The 21,957-nt window shown below is 34.6% G+C and overlaps 1 protein-coding gene across 8 annotated transcripts in view; it reads left to right on the forward strand.

Annotated features, from left to right (window-relative positions):
- JAKMIP1 (janus kinase and microtubule interacting protein 1) overlaps positions 1 to 21,957 on the forward strand; it is a 151,278-nt gene that overhangs the window by 79,931 nt on the left and 49,390 nt on the right. For all 8 annotated transcript variants that reach the window (XM_068679882.1, XM_068679886.1, XM_068679881.1 and 5 more), the window contains 5 exons: positions 10,946 to 11,155; positions 11,947 to 12,066; positions 14,283 to 14,429; positions 15,042 to 15,182; positions 18,322 to 18,381. In XM_068679882.1, coding sequence (XP_068535983.1) covers positions 10,946 to 11,155; positions 11,947 to 12,066; positions 14,283 to 14,429; positions 15,042 to 15,182; positions 18,322 to 18,381 — 678 coding nt within the window. The remainder of the gene's footprint in view (positions 1 to 10,945; positions 11,156 to 11,946; positions 12,067 to 14,282; positions 14,430 to 15,041; positions 15,183 to 18,321; positions 18,382 to 21,957) is intronic.

Consider the following 21,957-nt stretch of genomic DNA (forward strand, 5'->3'; position numbering starts at 1 on the left):
TCTGCAGTGACATGTTTTATCAGTGTTGGTTGGTACAATAGGCTGCTACTTCCATTACTTTTTCTTCTGTACAGCATGGATCAGCCTTGCTTCCATGGCTGCCTCAACCCAATTAAAAGTTTTATGTCCCATCAAGTCAAATGTGAGTAAACCAAAACTTTCCAGAGTGAATTTTTTCAACAGATCAAAGAAATTGATTTTCCCTTTCCTACTTGCCTGAGCTGTATTTCTTTACAAAAATCCCTTTGATCAAAACAGTTAGGCATTCATCATTTTTTAGTTCAACAACACCTTTATGAGATGGCAAAACTCAATTTTCATAGCGATTTTATAATTTTATGTGTGAACCAGTTGCAATGAACCAAGACAATATATTTTCTCCTTCTGAATCATTGTCCAGCTCCTTCAATTTTAACTATTGTTGCTCTTTTTGGCTTTTTAAAATTTCAGGGTTTTTATTATGCCTTTTAAGGGCAAAAAAATTAGGGTGCAGGACAGCAGGCTTTTGTCATGTTTCATAAGCTGTAGAACTTCAGCACAGATGGCCAGACTATGCCATTTGTATAAAATGGAAGAACGGACAAAATTTCCTGACAGCAAGTGCCCCAAATATTTCAAGTTCTGCAGCTTTGTAAAAGGTAAATAATCTATAACATGGGTCGTACACATTAGTGTACGCAGAGTCATTCAACATCAAAGGACATTTGTGTTGGTACCATGATACTTTCTGTGCATATTCAAGATCTGATAGTTAATCTGGCTAAACTAACAGTACAATAGTTATGCAAATAAAATGTAAAATTATAAAAAATATATTAAATATTTCTCATATGTAAAGCCTGCATCTTAAATGGAAGAAAACATCGTTTTTCTGAAGCAAAAAAAAATATTTTATCAGTTTAAGCTTATACAGGTACGTCCTCTCATTTCTTTGATTCCTTAGGAAAAAAAGATGGTGAGGGAAAGCTATGAATGGGTGATGATTTTCCTTCTGGGGTAATTAAAGCTTTTAATGCAGTTAATATTTGTGCTTTAAATAGATCGGATATTGATCAACTCTCAGGGGTGTCATTTCCTTGATAAACACACTTGATAATGACCACTGCAAAGACTGACAACATGATATTACTGAGAGCATAGTTTCTTTCATGTTTTGTTCCATATTATACATCTATAGAGTCTTAAAATCATGACTATAAAGCACAGGTAATTTTAAAAAAGTATTAAGGAGGAGAGGAGCTTACTGCATTGTCACCTATGTTTTTCTAGAGAATAGTTGATATTAAATTTAGTTTTCTGAAACCCAAGAAATGGTGAGGTGAGGCACATATGCATCCTAAATTTTGTCATCATGAATTACCCCAGTAAACACACCTACAGTGTGTCTTTGAGTGGTAATGTAAAGGAACTGCACTTCTCTTTCAACAGTCAAACCTTTCAGCCTGCTGTGATATGAAAGTGATGAAGGGGGCCATTCAGGGTTTCTCATCTGGCACAAAACAATTCTGTCAAATCATTCAGAATAGTAATTGGAGCCTTACTGGGCTAATCCATTTCTTCCTCCATTATCCAGTACAACTATGTCTATAAAAGATGACTATATTTAAAGCATGTGTAGATAACTCCTGTTATCTACTCCCAGCTCTGATGGAATTCTGCCATTATTTTCATGGCCTTTCACTAGAAGTGTTCATATTCCTCTCCACCTTAAGGTGGGGAAAAATATCAGAAAAATATCAGAAGTCTGGTGTTGCCCTGCAGTGGCTTGACCCCTTTCAGATTATGAATTTCAATTTTTTTCATTAAATTGTGTGAGTTTTTATTACAAAAAAAAAAAAAAAAGTGTTTCTTCCAGGAATTCATAATGATTTAGGCAGTTGTTTCTGTATAGGGCACTCTTTTACTCTAGGGCAAGCTAAAAAAACAACCAAACAAAAAACAATAAAGAAACAAAAAAAAGCACTGCAGAGTTTTTACGTGTTGCTATCTTCTTCTGGCAGAGTAAGTGGGATTTGAGTCAGATTATCAGGATATTTCCCTCCCTCCTGCCCCCTCATTTTAAATAGTGCAAAGGATGCTTGCCTTCAATTTCAAATCAACTGTGTCTGTAGCAGATTTGGGGTACTCTATTATTTTAGATCCTACCCTTGTGAAATGAAATGGCAAGAATGTGGCAGGCAATATTAGTGCAGATCTATAACGGAGCTTCAATTAACATGCTTTTTGTATGTGCAGTATTAAGAAATCAGTGTGTTTGGTATTAATGGCCAAAATGATTGAAATTAATCATTGAAACTCAATAATTGAAACTCAGATGAAGTAAATCAGGATTCAGTGTATGATTGTCCTGATAGACTTGACAGATTTATTTTTATATTTTTAGATCACAGGTTTTGGAGATTTATTCTATATAAATATTGCAGCTGGGAAAAGAAAATCAATACTATTACCAATGGTTTTAATACTCATGACTAATTTGAGCAAAATCTTGCTTTTTCTTGGCTTGTTGTCAAAAAATAATAAAAAAAAGTATTGAGAAAAGAAAAAGAAAAATCCATTGTCTATGAATATATGGATGTAATTACATTGGGTGCATTAACAGCCATGTTTGTATTGTATAAATGTTAGTATTTTAGAAATATTCATCGATTTTGAGATATGTCCACACTTCTGAACTGAGCCATGAAAAATACTCAATAAGCCTCAATGCAAACAAGATGAATGGGAAGATTCTAGTTCCTAATAAGGGAAAGTAAAACAGCTACTTTACAAAGAATATGTTACTCTTTTTCTTGATATAGTATGAAACTATATTGGATTTTTTCAGTTCCTGTAACTGACTTCATATAACAGTTATATAAATGTTTTCATTGATTCAAGGAATGTTTGTGGACATGGATTTTTTTTTCCTTCTTCCCAAAAGAAAATACATAAAAGTTGTAAGTAAAAATAACTAGTAAACAAAGTGGAGGCACAAGTGAAACAGAGACTTTAAAAGTAAAGAGACAACTTGAAGAAGAAGATAAGAATGCAATAACAATTATTTCTCCTTTTTTTTTTTTTTCATACAATATTTTCCAAGTAGTTGAGTCTGAGTACTATTCAGTATAGAACGAAAACTGTTATGATACAGATTGAGGCATTTCTTAAATATAGAAATAACATTAAAAACAGCAAATGGGAATAAAATCAGTAATAGCAAACTGAAAAATAATCTGCATGAAGGAAAAGTGTTAAAGTCTGTTTTTCTGGATCAGATTTAAAAAAAAAAAAAAAAGAATATGCAGAATCATACTAGCACATTTTTATTCACTGAACATCACTATAAGCAGTTCCAAAACATATATTCAGATGGAGGCTGTACATTGGCAAGTGTGTACATTCCTAAATAGCTCTATATCAACAGACTTTTAATAACATCCTTGTAAGTAGTATGTCTAGTTTCCCGCTGAGGTCCGGGATGGTATGAGTTAATTTAATAAAATACCTGATAAATGCTGAAAAGTACATTTTTTCATTTTTTTCCTGAGCCTCCAGTAAGCTTGTCGTGTAAATGACAAGCAACAAGTTTCCTCTATTGGAAACGTCTTTAACATCAAATCTTTCACCCAATTTACAGATAAATACTGTTCAACCTAGTTAAAGTCTTCACACACATGGTCATCCTGAACATTCCTAAACAGTTCAGATTTAAATGAATTGAAAGACTTTTTCACTTTAATGTAAAATAGACACAATTTTCTTATTCACAAAATCAATGTACTGGCCATCAGCCCAATGTAACCTCTTCAATGTAACCTCTTCTGCAGTTTAGTGTTTCCCAAATATGGCAAAATGCCATACCTGAAAGAATATTATTCAACTTAATAGATTAAATAGTTTTTTGGATTTAAATTCAAAGCAAGAATTGTTCCAGTTCAGAACAAAACCAAAGTCCAGATTTCAACTCTAGTCCTTTGTAAGTTGGTGTTTTCTAACCTTGCACAGCTCTTACTGTGTGTGTCTGCCTATAATGCCCTACTGTATTTCTTAGCATTAGAATTTCATAAGTGAACTGGAGTATCATAAAATCATAGAAAAAAATAGATTGTGAGGGTTGTCTCAAGGTTATCCCAAAGTCCTGTTCGAAGCAGGGCTATCTTAAAAGTTGGATCAGGTTGCTCAGGGCCTCATCCAGTCAAATTTGAAAATCTCTGAAGACGAAGATTCCACATCCTCTATGGCAGCCCCAATACTTATGGAGTGAAATGTCTTTCTTCTTTGACCTAGTTGGAATTCCTCTTTCTGTTACCACTGATCGCCATGCTTTTCATTTTGCTATTTCATTTGCCATGCATCTTTGAGAAAAATCTGCCTGGTTTACCCCAATGTCCCCATTTATAGTTGCAGTGGTAGCAGCACCAAAGGCTTTTCTTCTTTCCTTTCCTTTCCTTTCCTTTCCTTTCCTTTCCTTTCCTTTCCTTTCCTTTCCTTTCCTTTCCTTTCCTTTCCTTTCCTTTCCTTTCCTTTCCTTTCCTTTCCTTTCCTTTCCTTTCCTTTCCTTTCCTTTCCTTTCCTTTCCTTTCCTTTCCTTTCCTTTCCTTTCCTTTCCTTTCCTTTCCTTTCCTTTCCTTTCCTTTCCTTTCCTTTCCTTTCCTTTCCTTTCCTTTCCTTTCCTTTCCTTTCCTTTCCTTTCCTTTCCTTTCCTTTCCTTTCCTTTCCTTTCCTTTTTTTTTTTCTTTTTTTTTTTTTTTCTTTTTTCTTTTTTTCTTTTTCCTCTTCTTCTTCTGCTGAACCATCAGCTGCAGTTGGCTTCCACATTTTTCTGTTGCAGAGCTTAAACTATTTAAGGGTCAGGAGTTTCTATCTGTTTTGGGTGAACTCCATGAGATTTCTCCATCATGTCAAAGTCCCTCTGAATGGCAGACATCTCCTCTATTGTAGCAGCTCCCAAAATTTGGTGTTCCATTACTTCATCTGGGTAGTTGATGAAGAAGTTAGCAAGCACTATTCCCTTCAATTTTTAAGGGGTAAAATTTATATGTCCAAATAAAAATCTGTCTTGCAAGATTCAGCAATTCTTTTCAGTAAAACATGAAAAACAGTAGGAGCAAAAGTTTAACACTCCACCAAAAAAAAAAAAATTACATCCTTTGTATTGGCTGTAACTATTTCCTTGTAACATTCACTTTCTCTTGCATTCATTTTACTAGGATTTTGCCATTTTAAGGCATTGGTATTTGTATCTCTAGGTTACACCCTGGAGTGTGTGTGATAAAGAGTTTTTCTCTCTCAAAATTCTGGTAGTTGGCTATTGGCAGGGGACTTTTTGTTCCTCTGCTGCCCTGAGACTTGAAAAGAGTGATGGGGCATGGCTTTTTTCACTTCACTTGTGCAGTGGATATAAGCACGAGTTTTGTTTCTCCCAATAGTGAATTTTTGAAATTGGAAGCTGAGTTTTGAATCTTCCAAGTTGTCTTTGAATTTTCTAAGTGTGTGCAGTCATGCATGGTTGGGTAGAGATTGCTGTGACATGCTTCTTATCACCCACTTAAATGTGTATGTATTTTGCACGCAGCTGCTGATATCAAATTGTATGCTGCTTCTCTGGATTTTGCCATCTGTTTGAGAAGCCTGTTTCAGTTAGTTCTTAAGTCAAGGCTGAACTAATCTCCTGCAAAGACCCTTCTACCACCTTCAGCATTTTAGGACTGCAAATAAAACTTTGCTTTCAGACCTCTGAAGATTTATGCTTCTCCTCTCAAGAGCTAACAGGGCAACATTCCACCCGAGCCTTGTATTTTTCCTGAATCAAGCAGATCTAATGGAAGTGCTTTATAATACAGGCTCAGCATTTTGTGTTTATTCTTAGTGTTTTCTTAGGACTCTATTATTGTAGGTAGGTCACAAATCAGACTTTTATGTACAAAGTACATAATTCTTTAGACGGTATTAAAAACCCACAGAAATTATGTATGGTATGGCACCTGGACAAGAGCTCATGAAGTTTGGATTACTGCATTTTTCTACTTTTCCACCATTTGACTACTTTTGTTTCAGTTCTTTCAATGAACAATTAAGAGGCTGCAGTCACCTACAGTACTGCAGAGTGCTTTCTTTTGAGAAATATACCAGAAACCTATCGAAAAGTTCTGGAATTGTCTGGCTTTATAGTGTGTCTTGTATAATTTATCAAAACTTTTAATATATTCCTTAATTAAAAAAAAAAAAAAAAAAAGCTATTGGTGGTAAATATTTTCTAGTGGTTTAGTAAAATTTTAAGAATAAGTCCCAACTACTTGCACATATAACCCTTCCTTCTCCACGGGATCTTTTCTCCCTCTTTTTCTGAGGTTCCTAGATAAGCAGCAAGCATTTAAATAAATAGGTGACCATGTCTGCTGTAGCGGAGACTACACACAGCCTAGAAATGTTTTGGTTCCTCTCTTCAGGTGTGCTTTCAGTGTAGAATATTGTTTAGATCTTACTGGCCTTTTATTAATGTAAAAGTTGTTAATTCTATTTAGTTCTAGCTATTTATTTGAGTAGTCTCTCCTTTCTATTTTTCCAAGTAACTAGTAGTCCTCCTGTCAAGATAACCCTATTTTCAATGTCAAGCATTTAGTATAAAGATCAATTCAAGTTCTTCTGGAGAAAAGCACTGTAGAATTCTGTTCTGCAGTTGGCTAGGAGATAACTTTGATATGGATGGGTCTTACATTTGGCCATGCAGCAGCTGGCTTTTTCCACTTTGAAAACTGAGTATGTGACTGCCTTGATAGATCTTGCTTTTAATTCCCTGGGAATTTCTCTTTCAACTTGGTGAGAGGCTAAAGTTCCCCCAAAGGTCTCAGACTTTCTTTCATTGCAGCTATTGAAGTGTAGGATAATTGGCACTGAGATACTTTTTCCAATGGCTGCTTGGTTTTCTTTCATGTCTGATAAATATTATTACAACACTTATTTCTGCTCGTTTCTCATAGCTTTTAGGAGGCTTAGATACCTGTTCTTAGGAAACCATGCAATTTTGGCACAAGCTATAAACACTAGCTCTTCATGGATATAATGCAGGTAATTGCTGTGTTCCACACCTAATATATGACAGTACAAAACCCATTAATTAAGAAATGATACTTCAGAAAGTGGTAATTTTAACCAACAACACCAGAGTTACTTCCAAGGTGATTTTGTAGTAATACCCTACTACAGCTGACCTTTTTTTCTTTTCAATGCTCTTTCTGAAGTTATTTCTACTACTTCCCTTCTCAGAGCATATAATTGAAAACGAGTTCTAACCTCTTGCTGCTCCACTGCCTTCTGATCACAGAATCACTTTTTATGCTGAATTGTGGCATGCTTAACTGCATAAAGAAAAATGTGACTTTTCTAAAATGTTTTAAAATCCATGTGGAGCAGAATGCAAAAGAGTATGTGTGACCCTGTTGTATTGTATAGCTGCAGAAAAAATAAATAAATAAATAAAAGGTCAATTTTTAAAAACTGAGAAAAAGTTAGGAACCAAAACAGGCAGTTGGAAGGAGTTTCTGGGATTATCTATTTGATTCAATGTAATACCTGTGAGCCAATGCTTGGATTGGGATTTCACCTCGCTAAATATGCTGGAATAAAAGATGGTCTCTACCCTTTGTATCTTACTGAGAGGTCTCAAATGAATAGTAATACAGGGAATAAAAGACAAAAGCAGTGGGACAAGCTCTCACTTGCTTGTCTTATCTATATTGTGCCACAGATGCAGAAACATCCTCTAGGTACCTGCTGTGGCAGGTCCTGCACCATATTCCCAGGACCACGGGGGGCTAGGGAATGCAGCGGAAAAGCTTCTTGCTCAGAATCATGTCATAAATCATCAAGTGAGACCTGATTCATCCAGGTTTATCAGCTTTAGCCTATATATATTACACATACACACACAAACACATGTATAAGTACCAAAATACTTATGGGAAAAACAAACTTATATAGATGTAAAAAGCTTTTAAGCAAAAGGCTTCTTCTTAATCTGCTGAAGGGCTTCTCTACCTGAAGGCTTTTTTTTTTTTTTTTTTCCTTGCTACATCACATGGTGTAATAAAAAAAATTGTTTTTCTTTAGACAATGTGGCTTCCTAGACAATCTTGGCTATGACAATGTTACTTCCACAACGTGTATTTGGTCAAAAGAGCATCCTACAGGGAAAGCGTATTAATTCACTTTGGATTTAATTTTCCTGATGGAAAACACTCTTTCTGTTGCTAAAATAAAAACCTGAATACATAGTCTGATAATATACGGCTGTTTTGCTTTATCCTGATACCTTTTTTGTTTTGTATAACCAAACCAGGCAAGGCTTCTTCAGGAAAAGAATAGTTCTCCAGTGGTGTTGAACTGGCTTGGTGACTACGTGAATGCTTTTACAACTGTTAAAATAAGGCTACACATTGCTTAAGCCTCTTTGAAGAGTTGTTTTGTCTCTGACTATCAGTTTATGTTCAGTCTAGGAAAAGGAGAGATATCACTTGGGTTTAGTCTTGTATCTTTTGCTTTGCCTGCCTGCCCCTTGACCTGGCACCTCACCCACTTGGAGCTGAGGGATGTTACATCCCTGAAAAATCATCTCCCCCTGCCTCCTCCCTTTTCTTTTTTTCCTAATTTGGAGTCTCTACTAAGAAAGCAGATGGGGAAGATGAACAAATTTGCTCTGTAGTATGCAAGTGAGAAGAAAGATAGTAAATCTTTGGGTCAGGCATTGCGGTAAATTTAAAGAAACTGAGGTAGTGACTGGGCTGATATATTTACATTGAAATCATATGTGTAACTGTCCCCTTCAAGAAAGGAAAAGTGTATTGTGAACCAGGCATCCAAAACAGAATTCAAGGCATAGGTGTTATTGCTGCTTCTCTGTTCATCTCTATCAGTTTGTTTTAAGTTACTTGAGTAAAATTGCTTAGAAAATCCTGCTAGTTTGTGCTTGTAATTAAATTAGCACTCTTACAGTACTCTGTACATTTGTGTATATATGCATGTTTACTCGTGTAAGGATTCTCTACTGTGTAACTTAAGATATAAGTCCAAATTAAAAAAAAAAAAAATATGTAGTAATGGCTATTGTGTTACTATTTTCAATTCTTATCAATGTCTCAATGATTTTTCTATTTGACTGAAACTCTTTTTGTTGTTTTCTCCAAAAATTTTCACCACATAGAATTTATGGTAGAAGAAAAAGCAGTATGAAGAGTAGAGGGTAATTCTGCCTTCTTCCCTGCCTTCCCCTAACCGCACCTTAGACCATGCTCTTTCATGGCCTTTCTTTGTGATGTGTGTGAGCTTGTGTGCCTTCATCCATGGAAGTGTCTGTGAAGGGTGACCCGAGCACCATTTCATTGATGACATGTTTCAGAAGGTTTATTCTGCTGCAGTTCAGCATCTATCAGTCTACACCAAAATTGTTGCTTTCTTTTTATTTCCACTTAAACACCTATATTGTTCCATTTAACATTTAAGTTGTGAGAGTATGAAGAGTACAAAATGTGTGACTAATTGGGTAATTAAAATCAAGGCTGCCTACATAACATTAGTTCTTCCTTGTTAAGTGTGTGCCTCACATGGCCAAGTTTCTATCTCAGTTACATAGATGCAGTTCCACTTATTTCAGTATGAACACCTGTGTTATTGAGAGCCAAACTTTGTCCACAGTATTTAGTTACATGACATTTTTTCCTCTGAAGAGATCCCGAGTAGATCAGTGTGCATGACAGATAGCATTCAGTGAATGAGGCAGCTGCTTAATTTTTGTCATTGCTGTTCTCTGCACAGTCCCTCTTTTTTTTTTTTTTTTTTTTCCAGGGTGTGGGAGAGTGGGTTAGAACTTTAGAACTTGACTGAAGGACTTCTATGGGTGTAGGACTATAATAAATAATACATGTAGCTATAATAAACAATACATGTATGATTTAACATTTTTATTTTTTGCATACAAATATAATACTCTGACTTCCAAAATTCCATGAGTTTGTTGGCCAATAAAATGATTTAGTAAGCTGAAGGAGATACAACATGGTTCTAATAAATATATCATTAATGGTTAATATTCTTGTTAAGAGTTGTGTTTCTATAGTAACTGCTGCAGATTCGCACTTCTAGCATTTGGAATAGTACCAAACTGAATTTAACACTGATGCTGGGAGGGACAAATCCTATGAGAGCTGCAATAGATCCCTGCTAGCAGCATGCTTTATTTGGAATTGAGATGTATGAACAACACAGTTCAGTAACCATAGATGGTGTTTAAAAAGTAGTTCTCCCTACCATTTATTCTAATGCTCAGCATGCATTTGTTTTTTTTCCTTCTATACAAAGACTAGGCCTCCTTTGAATCTTATAGCAAAGGCACACAAAATGCTTAGGTATGCTTAAGAATTGATGTTGAAATGTGTGTGTGTGTATGCTACTAATTTTAAAACGACTGTGAAGAGATTCACCCTGTGTGATTTTTCACTAATAAAGAGAGAAGTCAGCAAATGTTTATTGCTTAAACTTCAAAATATGGCTTAGGTGAGTTTTAAAAGGTCTTCTTGTCTTACCTTATACTAGCCTTGTGTGTCTTCTCTGGGACATAGTGAAGGGAGATTTCTCTTCAGCTAATAGAAGTGTATAGTGTGTATAGTCAGATAAAATGGAGACAATTTCAGTGGCTATATATTCTGTTTCAGTGTGTGTTTGCATCTATTTTTGTTTGTTACTTGAATTGAGACTGCACCCAGCAAACTCATGATCAAGTGAAGGCTGAAACTCTTTTAAGGGAAGGGAAAAAGACTTCAGAGAAGAGATATCTTCCTTTTAGCAACCCCAGTTTGGCTGCTGGTATAAATCTGAGAGAAACAGAACTTTGTTTTTGCAATTTTGTGGTAAATGCAGTAAACACCTGGGTATTATAGAAACTTCCTTCTTGCTTTATTTTTCTTTCCAGATGGATGAAATAAAAGGCAAAGACAGAGTGATTCTGGCTCTGGAGAAAGACCTTGGTGTCCAGGCAGGCCATACACAGAAACTCCTCCTTCAGAAAGAAGCTTTGGACGAACAGCTTGTCCAAGTAAAGGAGGCAGAACGATACCACAGTAGCCCTAAGAGAGAGCTTCCTGCAGGAGTGGGGGATATCACTGAGCTGATGGGAAGCCCGGTAAGAAAATTGTATTCCCTTCAAAAGGGAAGCATGGGACAATTACTACCTTACTACCTACAATTCACATTGTTTTTGTGGCTACTTTTAAAATACTAGAAGTACTAATTCATGATAAACAGCCTTGCACTGCATTGTGGTGTTTTGCTGATGGTTAGAAATTTCTTAGACTTGTTCAATTTCAAAAAATGTTGAAAAACAGGTGGATACAGAGCTTTTAGCTTGTGAGCTAAAAGTGAGCTTCATCTATGAACTAACTAGTTTTCTGTGACTGAAAAGAAACTTTCTTTATCTAGAATCCCATTATTTTCATAGAGTTGTTTGTTTATTTCATAATTTTAGAATTATAAAATAGAAACTATAGTTTTCAAAAGCTGCATGTGATTTTAATCCATGTGCTATGCATTGGATTTGTTCTAGCTGATAATAAGAAATCTTGTGAGAAGTTACTAGTAATATATGAAATATTATTTATATCCACCTTTTTTTTTAATTAAAAAAATAATTTAATTAAAAAAAAAAAAATAATTAAAAAAAAGCAAAAAAACCCCTTTGAAATCTTTACATACATTTGGCAAGTAGACCCTTTTAAATGTAAGATGTCACATAGCACTTCCACAGTATGTTATTGTTTAGTTTTTCCTTTAATTAAAATATGCTTTCCAGACATTGATGTAAGAGTTGATTTTAGATTTACACAGTCTACTTGCTAAACCATGATATTACATTTATGGATAGTAAAGTATATTTTAAAAGGTAATTTTATATGTCTGTATGTTTTTGATATAAAGGAGCAGCATTTGGATGAACGAGATGTGCGGAGATTTCAGCTGAAAATCGCTGAACTGAATGCTGTAATAAGGAAGCTGGAAGACAGAAATACTCTCTTAGCGGATGAAAGAAATGAACTGGTAAATTAATTAGTAACAACACAGATGGTGACTGGGAGGGCATCTTTATGGTAAATGAATTAATTCTGGAAAGTCACTGTTATAAATAATTTACAAATTAGTCCTGCTTGGCCACAATCAATTATATCTAAAGGTAAGAGACATTTCTATGGATATTCACTTTGTCACCATAGACATGGATGGAATCCCTTTTGTTCCAGAGTAATAAAGCTTTATAATTTTATTTTGGGGCCATTGTAACCAAATAGACGGGTAGCTTGCCTGTGGCACTGTGTAATAGTGTTGTGTAAAATATGCATAATCCACGCACTCAAATTACTATATTAATCTTTGAAATAGACAAAATTGACATTAGTTTTGTGACATGCTTATGCTAGCTAAGAGTTAAAAAGCTCTCATGTACTGGAGATGAGTAATCTGCCATCCCCTTTCTCAAGGGTAATCTCTTAAGTAGGTGAAATTGTCCTAGGAGAATGATAGTAACTCATAAAAGAATGGATATGCCAGTAATTTAAGAATGAATTTTATTAGCCTGCATTTCTTCTTAATTGCTTGTAATGAGATTAATGGTAAAACTCCCATTGACTGCAACGGAAAGTGAGTTTTAACAATAAGAATTTTTATACATGTCCTGTTATAATGCTCTATTCCCAGCAGCAGTAGAAAGGATTTCTCATTCTAATCAGGTGGAATTTTGCCCTCATGCAACCTGTGTATCTGACTGTAAAACAATGCTATTATTTATGGTGAGGGTAGAATTTCAATACAATAAATTGAGTGGAGCACTGACATCTTCATAGTTTCTTTGACATACTTAGTTTTTCCTGTTGAGATTTGAGGGCTTTGCTTTATGACGAAAGAACTAAATTTAGTTGCAATATATTGATGATTATCAAAACTAATTTTTGAAATTTTCTTGTCCAAAATCTTGGCTGAATCTAGACTAGCAAAGTTAATTGAACCATACTAGAGTAAAACTGAATTAATTGAGAACATAATAATTTATTTAAAAAAAAAAAAAAAAAATCTATTCCATTTTAAATAGCTATATAGTCTAAACTGCCTTTTCATATGACAAAATTGATTCCTCGTTAATTATTTTATTTTATTGGGAGAGCATGCTTTTATCTGTTTTCACTGCTTTGCCTAGATGCTGAGTGGTGTGGTTTTTCATTTTCTTTTTCTTCCACTTTTACCAGTACACTTACTTTTCTCTACTCTGTACTCACAAGAACATCATGCTTTCTTTCAAGGTTGCATTATATAAAGACAAGATTATTCAGCCTCCTAATCCCTTCTGTGGACATAAGTCATTCAAAACATCCCTGAAGAATGCTAAAGTACTGCAACACCTTTACTGCAGTGTCCCTCTAAATGGAAGGCATGTATGACTCAGTCAAATGCTGAGGTTTCAGAAATGCATTTTGGAAATCATATGGAAGAGGTTTTGTCATATTTCAAGACAATACTACATAAACCCAGTAATATCAGTAAGCTCTTGTGATTAAGTACTGTAAAAATCATTTTATTCTGAGAACGAAACAGAAAACCAAATATTCATAGAAATTAGCTCAGGAGAGATTATATTTTTCTCATTTCTGGTTAAAACTCAGAAAATTGAAAAATCTTTTTTTGGGAAAAAATATAGAAAATGACACAAGGATTAAAGAAATAAAAGTAGTGGAATACTGAATGCACACAAATACAAGAAAGGGCAGTAATTTGCTTCACTTAATTGTCTAACATCATAAGACCACAGGAGCAAAATTGAGCAGCTTGGAAATGTCAGCAGAATGCTGAGATTGAATCTGTGCCCTCTGGCTGACTCTCTCATTGCTCTAATTACACATTAAGTATATGTTTTTTTAAAAGTAAAGGAGGAAGAGTTTACCAGGGGATAGTTGAGTTGTTGAAAGATTGCTACCCTAGACACAGTTGATCACAGTAAGTTTATATGTAACAAGATTAGTTTATCAAGAAATCAAATTTTCAGATAATCATAAGCATTTTCCAGGAGCAATATAGGGACCAGAGCTATTTCTTTTTTTGCTTGGACTCCTTTAGTTCTTAGTTTAGCAATAGCCTATCAGATGTCAATTAACAAAAGAACTAAACTTTCTGAATGAAGGATAAAGGCAAGAGAAAACCCACAGATTTCTTCTTTCCTACAACTACAAACTAAAGCACAGCTTACTTTGTTCCTTTGCCATTTACAGCTGAAACGTTCTCGAGAGACAGAAAGTCAGCTGAAGCCTTTGGTTGAAAAAAATAAGAGGATGAGCAAAAAAAATGATGATATGATGCAGTGCATTCAGAGAATGGAAGAAAAAATAAAAAATCTGTCCAGGGAAAATATAGAATTGGTAAGTAATCATATCTAATTTCATGTTAAGAGAACACAGTTGCTTCAAGGTGGAAGTGTTTGTGAGGCTTTTGCTCTGGTACAGACATTTCAGAGTCTCAACCATAGGATGGTATATCTGTCAAATTCAGCCAATGCACGTGAATATTCCTATTCTAAACTCAGAGTGACATATCCTTTGTGTCTTTGTGTTGTGTCAATTCACACTGATTAAGGAAAAGGATCACAAATTGTTAAAAATGTGTTTGGAGCCTGTAAAAATTTATGACAAAATCAGCTTCAGTAATGCTGCTTTTTTGACTAAAAGTCAAAACTGAATTTAAATGCATGTGCCAATAGCTCTACCATTATAGAATGTTGAGTTTGCTTGTCTCTAATTTTGTCCCTGATGGGTCTTTGATGCTGCCCTAAAACACCTTATGTGAAGTACTAACACTAAGGCACACAGAATGTACAATATTTTGTTGGTGAAAGAGGCCTTATGTTGTGGTGTGGGATGCAGTGATGAGTATGCAGAATTCTTGATTGATATATATGTGAGGATGTTCTTACTGTTACGGGAAGACCCTTTAAAACATTCTTGTTAATAACAGATTTCATTTTAATTTTGTAGAAAGAGAAGTTATCTGCACAACCAGCACTGAAGAGGCACACATCTTTAAATGATCTTAGTAGCACACGGGAGGAACAAGAAATTGAATTTCTTAGACTGCAAGTCAAAGAAAAGCAGCATGTTATTGATGATCTCACAGTGGTAATACTTCTCACATCTGGTACACATATATGCATGCATACACATCTATAGGCAAACTGAAGATTTGAGAGCAATATTTTAACTCCAGTTGCAGTAGTGGCATAGAAATAGTTCTTCAGCATTGAAGGGTTCTTGTTATTTCCCAAGTAGTGAATGAATTCCTTTGAAATGTGCATAAATCTCTGGATCTTAAAGCACTCACCAGTTATGGGTTGCTTGTGGAAAGAGGTGCATCAGTCCATTCATCTTACTTACAAAACTGGCTGTCAACAGCTGAGGAACCTGAAGGAAAGGAAACTTTCCAAAACTTAATGACTGAAACATGTTGGTTATAGACCCTACTGTAAACCCAACCTCTCCCTTGATCTATGAGTTCTCTTGAAAAAAAAACACATGCAAAATGGCATTCATTTCACCTAAATAAGCTGCCTACACTAGCTGTATTTATAGCAAATAGAGAGAAATTTGCATGACTAATTTAACTAAAGGTAGCAGTGTATTTTGGTATTTGGCACAGCTGTTATCCTCCATGAAAACTAAAGATGATGCTTAGAGATTTTTGCATCTCTTGCAAAAAATTGTTTGGGACTCACTTTAGTTGTTCTAGATGTGTTTTGGACATTAAGATACACCATTCTGGTGCTGGAAGAAATTATTTATCATCTCTGAGAGATCCATGCCCTTCTGGAGCAGCACCTGGAACTCAAGCACACTGTTCTAGAGGATCTTAGATTGGTACTACTAAAGCTACATGATGATGAAACAAATTTAAGATCACTCTGTGATCTTAAATCTGTGATTAAGCAATCAATTAGAATATTGAAAATAAAAACAGAAGATACATTTTTTTTTAAAAAAAGAATATATGTTATTGCTCAGTCTGGAATATTGTCTTGACAGTTCCCTTCAGATTTTGACCCAGGATTTCTCTCTGTAATTAGTGCCAATGTCTGTGTGCATTCTCCAGTGTCACAGTGTTGCAAGCAGTAGGATGTTTGCCAGACACTAATGGAAGGTCTGATTCACAAAGGGTTGCTGCTTTACCTTCCTAATACAACTTTACAGGCAAGGTCTGTGTCACTACATTAAATTCCCAATATATGCAGATATAACTCTATTTATATTTCTGCTTGAAGTGGATATGAAGGAACTCTACCCACTCCATCTCAGCCAGTAATTTGAAGAAATGTATCCTATCCTAACGGTTCAACTAGTATTAAATACTTTTTAGTATGAAAATAAAATTAATAAGCATTTTAAAATATGTTTTCATTGTTGCTTTGTCTCCTATTTACAGATGCATTTTCACAGGCAAAAACAAGTTAAATCATTAACTATGTTACTGCTTCAATTGGTGGTACAAACTAATTGATGCTTCACCTGCAATATGAATGCAGTGGAACTCTGCACTTCCATTGTGCTTTTTAGCTATTATTTCTGGTTCAAATCACACCTCAGGAGAATACAAATGTATCATAAATATTAAAAATTACTCACATGCCACATACTCGATTAATATAAAAGTCATGAGCTTAACTCCAGCTGAGACCAATGTGATACACAGACAAAAGAATGATAGTCTTAGGCAATAGCATTATCTGAATCGATTTACCTTGTCCTTTGAAGAGTATCTTTGATGCTCTTGAATCCCCATCAACTTGAGTTCTCTGATGACAGGGTTTCCCGGTCAGGTCTTAACAGGAAAGCTGTCAAGATAAACTCAGATGCTTGCAAAACATGCTAGTGATTTAATATTTGTTTTTTTATTTTATGTTTTTTTTTATTTATTTTTATTTTTATTTTTTTTTTTTTAAATTGGCATTAGTATTGTTCTGGTAGTTTGATGTATGATTGAGACAGAAAGTAAATTGAGCAGTCTTCTTGCAAACAAAATTAGTAACAGTAAGGAGTGAGGGGTTTAGAAAGTGTTTGTTCATTCTTCAGTGGAGTGAGAGGAAAGAAAAGGAAAGACAGTGAGAAGACTAGCTAGTTTCTCCAGTTATTTGAAAAATGCTTTGGATGCAGGAGACCTAGGTTAAAGCAGGGACTGTGCTTTAACCAGATCCCTGAGGAGGGAACATTCTTCTCCTACAATGTCTGAAATTCAGCTGTGTGGTTTCAGGTTTGTCTTTATATATTATGTTTTCCTACACCATGGAATATCTGTTTCAGTCTACCTCAGCAGTTGTTACTTTTCCTTATTTCAAAAGCCAGATGTATTAAAGGCGCAATAGTAAGTGTTGCGCTTTTCTGAATTATTTACTTTCCAATACTTCTTTCTTGGGACAATGTGCTGGTAAAGATGATTTATTTTATTGCGATTTCTGCTGGGTGCTTCTTATTTGTCCAGTTTCTGAACTGAATGCATAACAAGTAACTCCGAATAGAAAAATACCATACAGTGAGCAATAACTGCTGGAGATGCACTTGCTAGTGCTGTCACTCCTTTAAAAATAGAGGTGTTGCAAACAAAGATGCAGAGCTAACGAAAGAATTGGGAAAAAGGCAAGGAGATAAATCAACCACTTTTTTTTTATTGTTATTATTTTTAATTTATGCCCTCCTTTGCATTTCTTACCTTGTCTTTCTCCTCTTCTTTGGAATTCAAGACAATAGTCTTGCACTTCAATGTTTCTCAACCCAGTGTTGTTCCAATTGTAGCTGTATTATGACTTAGTTAATTGCAAACTTATTCCAAGGCCAAATTAGAAAAAAGACATGGGCTATTCTGAATATGCTTAATATTACTAAACATATGCTTAGTAATGTTAATATGCTTAATATGTACTAAGTTAAATGTAGGGCTAATTTCCCTTAATAATAGAATACCTTTGGATTTTAGACTTTTGCCATACGAGGATAAGTCACATGTAGCACTATCAAACTGTATGTCAGAGGATGCCTAATATGATTACTAACACTGGATTCATTTTTTGGCTACCAAACTGCTTCTTCAGGATGGCTGAACACTGGACTGAGAACGTTAATTCTGTTTCCATAGTGAGCTTAGTGTTATTCAAAAAATAAAGACATTGTGTTAGTTTTATCTTTAAGAATTTTGTAATATTTCTTTGTGTTAAACATATCTAAATATATATTTCAAAAGAAATCTTTACTAAAATGTTATCTTTCCTTCTAGGAAAGGGAACGGTTGTTACGGTCTAAAAAACAGAGGAGGAAAAGTCTGAAGCCTCCAAAGGTGAGCAAATCTTCATTTTCTGTGCATTTTGATTGTTGTGAACAAAAGTAGTTTCAAATACTTACTGAAATTAGAACTCTATTTAATTGTTATCATTTATAATGATAACATTTCATGTAATTTTTCTGTTTTCTCTAGTAAGAGCCTATTAAGTTTTTTTTTTGTTGTTGTTGGTTTTTTTTTTTGGATAATATAGGAGCTGCTTAAGGAGTTTTGTACTGCACACAGATTTGTTTCTAATACACAAAATAATTGCAGTTTTAGCCGTTGTGGCCTAATTCTAAGTCTTGAGGCCTAAATGATATAATGACTTGAAACAACCAATATTTTAGAGGGCAAATTCTCAGTCCTTTCTAAAGACAAGATACTCCTTTAAAGCACTTGCACAAAGGTACTGTTTAATTGAATTGAAAACTTTAACTCATGCTAGGGCTGTTATTGAAATGATATTTATGTAGATATATAAATAGAAAAAAAAAAAAGATATAACTTTTTCTCTTGTAACTGTTTTGTTCTAAAGTGCAAAGAGAAAAAAATAGAATTTAGAAAAGTTTTGTTTCATAATGTACCTTCAGTGTTTATTGCAATATGCTTATTTTTTGTGAAGTTGAGCATGAGCAGCCTGGAGCATGTAAGGGGAGGAGAGGGAGAAAATGGAAATGAAGAGAGATTATTATCAAGTATATCACAGTTTAAGATGTATGCTTTTAGTATGTTTTTTGTTTTGTGTTGATGTGTTCTTCATAGTATACTCCTGATGACCTCCAGGTGGTGCTTTTTTATTGTTCTGTGCTCTGTAATGGCTGTATTCTGAAATATTTCTCCTCTTCATTTCTCTGTGTTGGTGGTAATTGTTGAAATGATGCTTCTAATAATGATGTGTCTTTGACATACAAAAAAGAAAAATTCAGATGCAATCATAAATCTTACATACCTTCTTCTTTTATATAATGTAAGGCTGATGGAGGCCAAATGTGTTTACAGTAAACCTTAGCTATTCTTTGTGTATTGTCTGGAAGTTTATGTATTGTGAGTAAGTTTAAAACAAGATTAAAAAAAAAAAAAAAAAAGCGTGTACCTAATCTGACACCATATTTTTATAGTAGTCTTCTCTAATTATTAGCCCTCCACATATTTTAAATAATTTGTGTAGATCTTTTGCTAAACTGCAAAGTTCCTAAATGAAAAAAAAATATATATATATGGCTTGATAACCAACACTGCTAATTTCCATAGGTTGAAAACACTCATAATTATTAATTTATGTGTTAAAAATATCCTGTGTTGACAGAACTTCACCTGACCTAAACTCTAAACCCCTTCTCTTTACCTATTTTTCCTTGAGTGAGATTTTTCCTAGTGATATCATCTTCTTTTCCTTACTGACCAAAACGAGAGTTGTACAACATGAGGGTTTGAGAATTGGATTTGATTCCACTGAACTTTATTGCATTGCTATTCTTCATGCGGCAAGAATGCTGTAATCTGCAGTTTACAGCAAGAATTGTGTGCATATGAGCAGCAGAGTTACTAGTGTTTTGCTTCTTATTTCCATCCATATTACCTGTTGAGGAAAAGCTTGAGCTTTTGCCAGCTGCTTCCTTCCTTTGCTCATCACTCTTCTGTACCAGTATTTCTCTTCATGATGATCTGGCTGTCCTCCTCTAGACTTCTGTGTGATCCCAAGTGAGCACCCTGAGGATGTGACCCTGACTGAGGCCTGAGCTAGAAAAAATGAGGTAGACCTTGTTGTGGAAGACCTTCCCCTTGCTAAAGGTTCTTGGGAGGATTTTTTAGGAACTAACGTGATATGAAGCAAGTCTTCATTCCTATCATAAAGCTTGTCTTTACTTACTTGCAATTTGAGAATATCCTATAATTTTCTCAGTTGGGTAGGGAAATGTGAATTGCTATTGTTGGTAGAGTGAGGGGCAACAAAAAACATAACAATTAAAAGAGAAGGTTTGTTAGGTTGGACTGGCTCTCTATGGACCTGGGTTGTGGGGGTATAAAATTCTCCATATGAATTTTAAATAAGGGTGTAAAGAGTCACTTGTGTGCGTTACAGAGGGGACAGTGATAGAGACTTCTGAAGAAAATGGAAGTGGAGGAACAGCTAGACAGAAGGGGGCAATCTGGGAAAAGAGAAAAGGCAGATCTAGTTGAAAATTGGGTGCATTTTATGTTATGTATACATACATATATGTGCAGATATGTAGTTTTTAAATGTGCTAATTCTTTAATGAAGGAAAAAAGTCATCAATAAGTCATCAATAGGGTCCTATTACTTGCTATGTGTACTTGCTTGTATGTTATGTGTAATTTGGGTTATGATGACTATCTGTGTAAAGGCATTATGATGACTATCTGTGTAAAGGCATAACTGTAACTTCATTCAAAGTTATGCTTTGAAACTTTGCACAGCTAACCTGTTACATCTTAATATCAAATCGTCTAAGTAAATGTTCTTGTTTTTTTGCCTTACTGTTTTAGAACTGTTATTTCTCACTCTTAATTCTCTATAAAAACATTGAGTTACAGCTGGCATTGAGAATTTAACAAAAAATTGAACTACACTCCAAAATCTAAAAACAAAACAAAACAAAAAGCATCCTCTCTTCCTCTCCCTCCCCCCCATTAATTTTCAACTCAAAGAACCATCCTTTCTCCCCCCTGTTTAAGGCCTTTGTCAAATAATTGTATAAGTGTGATAGGTACATTTTAAAATTTCATACCTTAATTTTAAAACATTTTTTCTTTTTTATTTTATTTTAATGATTGCTATAAGCCAAATAAATTTACATTTTTTTGTTATTACATTATTTTTATACAGAGGCAGTATAGCTTGACTCCAATTCAAAAGCCACATAGGCAGCTATATTGAAAAGATATAATATATCATTTAAAATCTTCTCAAAGTTCATTGCAAAATGTGCTTTGTCTTAGTTGTGCCTGCCTAGCTCCCACTTAAAGGTTAGTTTAACAGGACTTTCAAAAGGTTATCTCAGGTCAGGAATTTATCTTTTTTTTTTTTTTCTTGACTCCTATATTTTGTGAACAGGTAGTCAGAAGGGTTTGGAATACTCTAGTTAGGTTCTAAATCCAGAAAGATAAATCAAAATCATCAAAGCTATGTAAACTTCCAGCACTTTTTATTTAAACAATCTATGTAGAATGGACTGCTCATATGAATATGCTGTTGGGATTGTACTATCTTCATCCTCTCTGTTTTTACAGCCCATCTCTGGAATCTAGTTGAAAATGGTAGAACTCATCAAACCAAATGCTTGGGTAGATGTCATTCAGAGCACTGAGATACAGACATCTCACTCTGGACAGAGTGTTAATGTAGTGATTGTTCTCCTCTGGAAGCAGATATCTAAATAGGCCATATGGGTTTTGTCCTGAAATTGCCTGTTTCTGTCCATGAACTATAAATGCTGTCTAGGATGAGTTGCTTTATATAGAGACATGTACAGTGCAAGTGTGTTTCTGTCTAAGATCTACACAAGATTTTTATATCATACAGATGATAACCTATATATAACAGTAGAAGAAATTATGGCTGTATCTGTC

The sequence above is a fragment of the Anas acuta genome, chromosome 4, assembly GCF_963932015.1.
Source record: "Anas acuta chromosome 4, bAnaAcu1.1, whole genome shotgun sequence".
In the NCBI taxonomy this organism is placed as follows: domain Eukaryota; kingdom Metazoa; phylum Chordata; class Aves; order Anseriformes; family Anatidae; genus Anas; species Anas acuta.